The sequence below is a fragment of the Cebus imitator genome, unplaced genomic scaffold, assembly GCF_001604975.1.
Source record: "Cebus imitator isolate Cc_AM_T3 unplaced genomic scaffold, Cebus_imitator-1.0 Scaffold555, whole genome shotgun sequence".
Lineage (NCBI taxonomy): Eukaryota > Metazoa > Chordata > Mammalia > Primates > Cebidae > Cebus > Cebus imitator.
The window spans coordinates 341,159-350,956 of NW_016107870.1; the positions used below are offsets into that span (position 1 = coordinate 341,159).

The following is a 9,798-nucleotide window of genomic DNA, read 5'->3' on the forward strand; positions in this document are numbered from 1 at the left end:
GGGAGGGGGCTGTAGTGGGGATGTGCCCATGTGTGAGCTGACCGGGAGGGGGGCGGGAGCGGGGCTGTGCCCATGTGTCCACACTGGACACGGATGAGGCCTCCTGGGAGATGCCAGGAGGTAAGGCCAAGACACCAGGCCATGGAGGATGAGGGAAGCCGGAGTCCCCACCCCAGCCTGTGGCTGCTCAGACCCACTGCCCTGAGCCTTGGCCCAGAGCCCCAGACCTGAGTCTACTCAAAACTGACCATGTTCTCTTAGCTGCTAATCCCAGTTCTGGGCCCCATGGAGACTGCCAGGGGCTCACTGAGGTCCCCTCTGCTGACCGAGACCCAGCCCAGGAGGAAGAGGGCTGGGCCAGGCTCTGCCCCTGTTGTTTGTTGAAACTAAAATACACAGCATGAGACATAGCAGCGTCACAAGGGAAAGCACAGGGTTCAGTGACTGGAAGTATCATGTATTCCCACTGTGGCTCATTGGCTGGAAATATCACACATTCCCACTGTGGCTCGGTGACTGGAAGTATCATGCATTCCCACTGTGATTCGGTGGCTGGAAGTATTACGCATTCCTGCTGTGGCTCAGTGGCTGGAAATATCACACATTCCTGCTGTGGCTCAGTGGCTGGAGGTATCACACATTCCCGCTGTGGTTCAGTGGCTGGAGCCTGGGGACAGGCACCTGTGGCTGGTTTGGGCGTGATGCTGTGGACCAGATGCAGGGACGGGTGGTGCCCAGTGACTCTGTCCTCAGGGCATGAACAAGTTGGGGTGTTGTGGAATGGTGGGGCCGGGAACCACAGTGGGTGAGGGGCAGGGGCAGCCAGGTCCTGGGGCTCTGGCCAGAGGAGGGGCCTCTGTGGAACCCCTGAGGCCCCTGGGTTCTCTTGGGGGCCCCAGGCTCTCCCTGCCTCCCCCTGAGGCCTGCAGACACCCAGAAGGATGCTGGATCTGCTGGGCCTAGCCTCTCCTGGGACCCCTGCGGTCCCCTCCCTCAGTGCACCCTGGCCAAGTGTCCAGCTGGGTGCCTCCTGTCTGTTGGCTTGGCCCCTCCCCTGTCTGCTTATCTGGTCTCCTTGCCCCCACCCCCTCCCTGCCCAGATCTTCCTCTGCCCATGTCCGGCCTCTGGACAAGCTCTCCTGCCCACCCCACCACTGGCTTGCTGAGGCCCTCAGCCTGACGCCCCACCCTCTGGCCTGGTCATGAGTGCCCCGGAGGGTGATTCATGCCCCACGCCAGGTGCAGGGGTCTGCACACCGACACTGCCTTCTCCTGCTGTGACCCCGAGTTCCGTGGGCACCACTGGGCGCCTCTCCCACCTGAGGGTTCTCTCACAAAGGGGGTACATTTATCAGAGCCCCTGAGTGCTCCAGTCTGAAGGGGACTCAGGGATGGGGGCATATGTGAGGGTCTGGGAGGGGCTAGAGGAGCCATGGTCACTGTGGTGGGGGGAAGCAGGGTAGGAAGCGGGGTGGGAGGGCCGCCTGCCAAGGGGTCTCCAGGGGTGCTCAGGAGTTCCCTGTCCGGGGGCAGCCAGAGAGTGAGTGCAGATCCCCACCAGGAGCTGGGCCTGCAGAGCCTCAATAGGGATGGACTCCACGCTCCCCTCCAGGGAAGGACCCCACACCTTCTCCAGAGACAGACCCTGCCCTTCATTCATCCTCTCACTCACTCATTCATTCATTCACCAAATAGGCACGTGCCCCAAGACCTCCCAAAGGCAGAGTCCAACAGGAGCCCGGGCACACGGAGCCTGAGCCAGACCCTGCACAGGAATCGCAGAATTCAACAGGTCCCGACTGCTGCTCCGGAGGGGGACGGGTGAACAGAAATGCTGCCAAAGACCTGGGGGTAAGGGCCTCCCTCACCTCCCTCCCACTGCAGGAGCCAGGTGACAGCAGGATGTGACTCTGCCTGAGCAGGGATCTGCGGGGACACAGATGGCCAAGTCAGGACCCACTCTGCTGTGGCTGCAGCCCCCCTGCAGGCTCTGGCAATGCAGAATCACACGCGGTCCCTGCAGCCGCCAGCGGCCGGGGACACCCCAAGCGCTCCGAGTCCCCTCCTGTGGAGTGGGGTGACAGTGCGGCTGAGGGCAGGTGGCATGGGAGCACCATGTGGGCACCCCGTGCGGATCCTTGGTGGCGTATGTGGAGCCAGGCCGTGGAAGGAGAGTGGCATGCGTCACTAAGAGCCCCTGGCACTGGGGTGGGTGGTGCAGACGGGGGGAGGGCTCCTCTCCCACTGAGAGCTGAGTAGCCCCCTGGTCCCCACTGCTCCTGATGGCCGAGACGCAGCAGCGCTCGCGCTGGGGTCCAGCGCCACAGACGGGACCTCCGCAGACCCAGGCCCAGCAGGGTGGGTGTCGAGGGAGGAGGGGCTCCAGCCTCCCCACTGCGAGATGATGAATTTCTGGTGTTTGGAGGCTGAGATTTGAGATATTCCGTGGTGGCCCCAGGACACCAGCACAGCACAGGCCTTCGGCCCTGGGCAGAGTGCGGTCTGGGAGGGGACTTCCCTGCCCCAACCCGGGGTCCCCAGCCCAGCGACCGGCCGCCCAGAGACAGCCTGTGTGAGTGAGGAGGCCACACGCTGTCCAGGTTGAATCACTGCGTTTTACTGAGTGCACAGGTCCACCTGGCGTCCGAGCTCGTACCTGTGGCAGCAGGGATCCCCAGAACCTTCCACGGCCGTCCCGGCCGCGGGACCCCACACCCGAAGCCCCCCGCAAACCTGCACTGGCGTTCCTGCGGCTCTGGCGTCAACCTGTCCGTGTGAGTAAGTTACTATCTTGGCTAATCTGTTAGAAAACTAGAGTTCATTCCCTGGACGTCTATCCCTAGAAACGGACGCTGCACAAATGGAGAGTGAGGTGCGGGCAACACATCCACCGAAGAAAGGCCTGGTCGCTGCGGCACAAGGACATGTACAAAATGGCCGGAAGTGTGCGTCGGTACTGAAGGCATTACGAAAGATTCTTTGGAGCATGAACAGAAGTGCAGACAGCCAGAGGCAACGGCGCAGACGGGGAAGCTGCAGCCAGTGTCACAGCCGGTGGACGGCAGGCCGCAGTGCAGTGGGGCGCGGGCGTGGCGGGCGCGCGTGGCCGAGTGAACCCCAGGCAGGTGGGTGGCGTCCACCAGGACCCCTGGATCTGGGTGCCTCGGTGTCAGACCCCTCCTGCCCTGCGCTTGTCTTTGGAGCCCGTCCCTCGGGCCCCTCGCCCGCCCAGCCTGGAGGCAGGCTCCAGGGCATCCATGCCTGGCCAAGCTGGGGGGCGTGGGGTGACCTCAGGGAGTTCCTGTCCACATGCATTAAGGCAACGACTTTGTAAAAGCCAGGCGGAGTTGGCATGGGGTGTATGGGGGAGTGCACGCACCGCCTGGCAGCCCCGGGGACCGGCCCCTCCTCACTGGCACCTGGCCGAGAGTCAGATGCTGGGACCTCTCAGGACAAGCCACTGGCCAGACCCAGTGTCCTCGGCCAGCCAGAGCCACCACAGCAAGTGTCCAAGGCCAGAGTGCACTCAACCCCACCCCACGAATGCCTTTTCAAACAGAACAGGGCCCTCCCTCCCAAGCGGCCCCTTCCAGTCCCTCCTCCTCCGCCATCTCCAACAACCTCCCCTGTGACATCACCTCTCCCGGGGTCAGTTCCACCCTTACAAGACAGCAGAGTTGGGCAAACCGGGACCTTCACCAGCCCACGCTCCCGGGGTCACGGAAAGCCTCTCAGTGTGCTCAGCTTCTCCAGGCCTCCCTTGGCCCCAGAGTCCGTCATCCCAGTTCCTTCAGGAAGCCCTCCCCCGACCCCAGCTGTCTCTCCTGCTCCTTGGCACTGTGCTGGGGCTGAAGTGGAGCCTGCGCCCCTGGATGGGAACATGGGATGGCTGGCCTGGCACAGCCACACAGGCCCCCCCGGGCAGCCCCCAAGTGTCCTGCCCAGGCCTCTTCACCCCACCCTCATGCCCTGGACATGTGGCCTGGGAGCTCTGCGTGGGTGCGGGAGGCACTGGACGGGGTCAGGGGACACCCGGGCACTGAGCGCCCACAGCTCAGAGCTCAGCCCCTGGCCAGGCACCCTCCACGCAGACCCCGCCTTCTGAGTGCCCCTCCCACCCCACGTGTGGTTCAAGGGTTTGTGCCACTGGGGCTGGGTGGTGTCAGCTGTGACCTTCCCAGCGCCCCCGGCCTCCGCTCTGTAGCATTCACAGCTCAGGGCAGTGGGGACAACACGGGCATTTCTGCAAAGCTCTGCCAGTTCCTTCAGCTCCTTGGCTTCTGGGAAACAACCAGAAATAGCTCAGGGCCCAGCTCTTTCCAGAGAGAAATGGGGGGTCCTTTACAGGGTCCCTGACTGTGGGGACCAAGCCCAGCTGGAGTCTTCGTCCCCTTCTCTCCAGCAGCAGGGTCTGGAGCCTAGAAACACGGAGACCCCCAGCCTGACGGGAGTGGGGTCGTCTTGACGCAGTCAACGTTAAAACGCATGGGCACTGGCTGCAGCTCCCCTCTGGGCGGGGCCCAGGGCGATGAGACCCACAGCTCCGACAGTGCCCCCTGGAGAAGCCCTCACAGTGCCTGAGGCGACTGCAGCCTCCAAGTGGGGGCTGGAGATGAGGCCCCCAAAAGGGAGGAACATGGCTGAGGGGCAGCGTGTCCTCCGGTGGGGCGTGTCAGGCACCTGCCGCGCTCGGACCTGTGTGCGGGAGGCGTGGGAGGGGCCTCTCCCAGGGTGTCCCAGCTGTGGTGGCAGCCGGAAGATTCACGGACTGTGATTTTACGCAGACAAGAGAGGGAGAAGCTGGGCCGGCCAGGGAACCTTGAGGGGCGGCAGCACCTGCCAGGGCCGGGGCCTGGGATTCAAGGCTGGGCCACACTTTCCAGGAAGGAATGGGGAGTGGCCAGCACCTCCAGGGCAGACCAAATGCAGGACCCACCCAGAAACCCATACGGAAGCCAGGCGTCTTGGCTTCCAGCAGAATCCCTCCTCTGGATAGCCGCCAGGCTGTGGGGGGACAGGCAGTGTGAGACCCTGATTGGCCCCTGCCTGGACCTCTGCCACTGCGGGCCAGGAGCTCAGACAGTGGGACTGCCGACCACAGGACCCCAAAACCACAGTGACTCCTTCTGACTCCTCCCTGGGCAGCTTAAACCCAGCAGGGTCAAAGAGAAAGACCAGAGACAGAAGGGCAGGGAGTGTGCACACACGTGTGTGAGAGTGAGTGCGTATGTGTGCCCTGTGTGTGTGCCGTGTGGTCTGTGTGCTTGAGTGTGCACGTGCACTGCATGGTCTGTGCACACGTGTGTGTGCTGTCTGGTCTGTGCATGTGTGTATATGTGTGTACTGTGTGTGGTCTGTACATGTGTGTGCTGTGTGATCTGTCTAATGTGTGTGCACAGATGTGGGTGTGTGCATGTGTGGTCTGTGACCGTGTGTGTGCATATGTCAGCATGTGTAAGCGTGCATGTGTATACCTGTACACAGGCATGTCTGTGCATGTATGCACTGTGCATGGTCTGTACAAGTGGGTGCACATGTGTGCTATGTGATCTGTGCAAGTACATGTACATGTAAGCATGCATGTGTATGCCTGTATGCAGGCATGGGTGAGCACGTGTGTGCTGTGCGTGGTCTCCTATGTGCATGTGTGTAAGTATGTGTGTGCATGCCTGTATGCATGCTTGTGTACATGGGTGTGTCCTGTATGCTTTTGTGCATGTGTGGTCTATCAGGGTCTTGTGTGTGTAAGCATGCATGTGTATGCCTGTGTGCAGATATGTGTGTACACATGTGTAGACGTGTGTGTATGCCTGTATGCATGCATGTGTGCACATGTGAGTGCTGTGCGTGGTCTGTACACGTTTGTGTGTGCGTGTTAGCACGCATGTGTATGCCTGCAAGCAGGTGTGTGTAAGCCAATGGCATGTGAAGATGTGCAACCTAACAAACATCGTGGGAGCTCTTTGCCATGAGGTGGCACTGGCCCTTGGCCACGTTTGGTCACACAGACCCCCGAGCAGCATCGCACCACCTCCAGCCTCCTTCCTGCTGCACTTCTCCGAGGTGGGGCCCGGGCAGCGGGTGGCTCCCCTGCTCAGACTAGAGTCCGGGGGAGCCCAAGACAGAGCGTCTACCCTGTTGTCTCCCAAAAACAGGGCCCTTAACCAATCCAGGACATGCACCCTCCATCTTCCCAGGACCCAGAGACTTTCCAGGGGACGCGCCACGTGCTCCTTGCTGGACGAGTCTAGCCCCAGTCCCTCCTGCTGGGCAGCAGGCTTCTGGGAGGGAAGGGATGGACCTGTCCTCCCCTGCTACAGAACCCCCACCTGTGCCCAGGTGCTCATGCCTCCGAGGTTTTGCGGAGGAAAGAGCAGGTAGGCCATGCCTGGGAGGGGCACACAGCACAGCCTCCCTCAGCCCCAGGTCTCCCTTCTCCAGGGTGCTGGAGCCCTGGTGGCTGAGACAGAACTGGAGGTGTGGGGAACAGTGGCTGGGGCTGGGGCTGCGTGGGGTAGGACACACTCATACGCCTGCCTGTGGGCCCCGCTGCGGATTCCCTGTCCCACGACAGGAAGGCAAAGGGACATGGACCCAGGACTCTAATCAGCCAGTGGGAGATGGCAAGGGCACCACCCGGGGAAACGCAGCCACGGTCTCACCAGAGGGGACACAGGGCCTGAGGCCTCACACACGCTGCCTTTGGGAACAGAGCAGACAGCCCATGGGAACCTGGACAGTGGCTTCTGAGTCCTCCCAGTTGGCACCTCTTTGGGATGGGCAGATGCACCCAGACAGTGGGGCCTGGGAGTGTCCTGGCCGGGCTGGGGTAGGCACAGAGGCCAGGGCAGCAGCCCCCATGATGGACGCCAGATATGGTTCCCCAAAGACTCAGCACCGGGACCCCCACCTGCCAGGGGCGTACGACCTTCAGATGCTTCTAAGTCCTTCCCCTCAGGACGGGGTCCCTGGCTGACCTCAGGGCCCCAGGACCTCCCAGCCCAGCCAACTGACCTTAAAACAAAGGTGGAGGAGGAGCATGCCAGCGCCCCTCCGCACCTGCTCTTTGTGGTATTTCTGCTACAACTCCAGCCCTGCTCACTCCCAGGGAGCCCAGGCCCTCCTGTGACGCCATCACCCCAGATGCCAGATGCTCCTGGGCTCAGGTGCTGAAGCCTGGAGCTAAGGGCCCGCTCCACCTCTCAGTGGCTGCCTCCAGGGCCACAGTGCCCACAACTGGAGGGACATGGGATGGTGCGTCCCTGAGACCCAAGACGCCAAGAGGCCCCACTAAGGGACTGGTCAGTGGAGGAGAAGGGGCAGGCAGCTCCAGGGGGCAGGAGAGCCAAGGAGGGCCCTCAGCTGGCAGAGGCAGAAGTGGCTTCGTCCAGGAAGGCAGGGAGGGAGGCCTGTGCTGGCCATGTGGGCGTCCAGTGGGTGTGGAGGCTTTCCCGGCCTGTGGCGTCAAGGCCCTGCCCTGCCCAGGTCTGTCGGGGCATTGGTGGGCACAGGCGAGGTGGGGCCCTGGCGAAGGACCATGAGGCCTGCTCAGCAGGCAGCACCCGGCCAGGGCAGTCAGGAGAGAGGAGAGGAGTTGGGGTCCTGGCCCTCAGGTCTCCAAGACTGGGGTGCTGCTGGCTCTCACATGCCCCGGGAGAGCCCAGGGTGAGGTGACAGGAGCCCCCAGGGCCCCCTTTCCGAAGACGCTGCTTTATAGGAGGGCCGAGCTCAGAGGGTGAAATGTCCACTCTGGGCTCCAGTTTGTTCCCAGGCCCCACCCATTCCTCAGCTGCGGGCAACGGCCTCCAGCTCAGGGCTGGCTCCCATCAAAAGACCCTCAGATCCCAGAAGGTGCAGGGAGAAGGGAGAAGACAGCGACCAGAAGCTTTTTTGTTGGGCTCCCCAAGGTGGGGGACAGGAAAGACTGCAGGTGTGAGGGCTGGCCACACCCACCTGCAGCTGACCAGAAACCCCGCCAGGCCCCATGGCCCACAGGCCCTCGTGGGGCCTGCCCCCCAGGCTCTGCTCCCTGAGCCCACCTCCCGCCCTGGCACCCCCGGCCTGCCGCCACGCCCGCCACACCCTGTCATCCCTCCTGCCCTCCTCACGCCAGCGACGAAGTCCACTGCAGCCCTGAGCCGAGCGGACAGGGCGGCCTCGCTGCTCCACGCTGCTCCAGAGCCACGGGGCCCTGCCCGGCCCTCCAGCCCCTGTTGGAAAATAGCTTTTGTAAAAGGTCACTGTCAGGAGCCCCGTCCTTCAGCCCACACGGGCCCCTCCAGGGCCTACTTCCCCGCCACACCCAGTTAATATAAGAAAAGGGCCCCAGCGGGTTCCCGCCTCAAAACCTCAGAGGCAGGGCGCTGGGGGGCCTCACTTCCTGGGCCCGGCCCAGCCCACGTCACCAAAGGGGCCCTCGCCGGTGGCGGAGCGTGGCGGGGGCCCGCACGGGGTGCAGAGGTCCGAATCGGTGTCCGACTCGCCCTCCGCGATGTAGGGCCTGACTTTGGCACAGGGCGCCACAGCCGCGTAGCAGCTATTGAGAGCGTCCAGGTTCTCCTTGGACTGGGAGATGCTGAAGCCGCTGAAGGAGCGCTCCAGCTCCTCGTGGTCCACGGACGGGATGGAGATGGACGTGTCGCTGTCCCGCAGGGCCCCCTCGGGGGGCCGGCAGCCCGGGGCGTCCTCCTGCCGCAGGAACTCCGTGCTGGCGCGGTTGCCCCCGCCGTAGGCAGACAGGGACCGCTCGTGGGTGGGCGGCGGCGGGATGCGCACCAGGGAGCCGTGATCCCCCACGGGGGAGGTGCCGTGGCCCGGGCGTGGGTGGCTCTGCGGCTGCCAGGACGTGGAGGGCGGGCACTGGGCGGGGGGCACGGCCGGGGGCGCCGAGAAGTTCTTCTGGCCGGTGGAGCTGCTGGAGCGCACGATCTTGACGATGCAGCCGTGCCTGTCCACGTGCTCCCTGCTGTCTTCCGGGCTGTGGTACGGCGGCGCTGGCTCCGGCTCCTTGGCCCCGAAATAGGCCTCAGTCTCCGTCGGGGGGATGCCCATGCGCTGCATGTAGATGTTAACCAGGAAGTCCAGCTTCTTCTCCATGGACAAGACCTGCAAGACGGGCGGCTGGGCTGCGCTGCTGGGGCCAGTCCCAGGAGAGGGAGCACCCGGGCTGCTCTCAGGAAACGAGGGGCCCGGGCTGCTCCCAGGAGATAGGGGAACCCAGCCTGGTCCCAGGAAACGGGGGAACCCAGGCTAGTCCCAGAAGATTCAGGAACTGATGCTGCTCCCAGGAAACGGGAGACCAGGGCTGGTCCCAGGAGGTGGGGGGACCTGAGCTACTCCCAGGAAATGGGGGACCCAGGCTGATCCTAGGAGATGGGGGGACACGGGCTGCTCTCTGGAAAGGTGCGGGGGGAGGGGGGAGGGGGACCCCAGCTTCCTGGAAGCTGGAGGAGCCAGAGAGGAGGCACAGGAGCAGCTCCTGCTCCTTCCCAGACCCCCGGGGCTCAGCCTCCGGCTCCACCCGGACCTGTGTTCAGAGCCAGGCCCTCCTGCTGCCCACCAGGGAACCCCCTTCAGTGAAAACCCCACCGGGCAGGACCTGACGGTTCCTCACTCACTGCTCAGGCCCAGCTCTCAGAGGCAAACCCCGAGACAAGCGTCCTGAGTGGTGGCTTCTGGGAATGCACCCCCAGTAGAGAACTGCTGGGGTGGTGGGCAAGGAGGACAGAGAGGAGGAAGGCCGGGCAGGTGCAACGAGACCCCGAGGACCCGCCTCCTGGTGACCCCCACCCACCAGCA

At 63.6% G+C, this 9,798-nt stretch overlaps 1 protein-coding gene across 1 annotated transcript in view; it reads right to left on the reverse strand.

Annotated features, from left to right (window-relative positions):
* Window positions 1-8,171: 8,171 nt before the first annotated feature.
* KCNQ2 (potassium voltage-gated channel subfamily Q member 2) overlaps window positions 8,172-9,798 on the reverse strand; it is a 75,561-nt gene continuing 73,934 nt past the window's right edge. Inside the window, 1 exon segment of the mRNA XM_037733914.1 lies at window positions 8,172-9,105. Coding sequence (XP_037589842.1) covers window positions 8,374-9,105 — 732 coding nt within the window. The 3' untranslated portion in view covers window positions 8,172-8,373.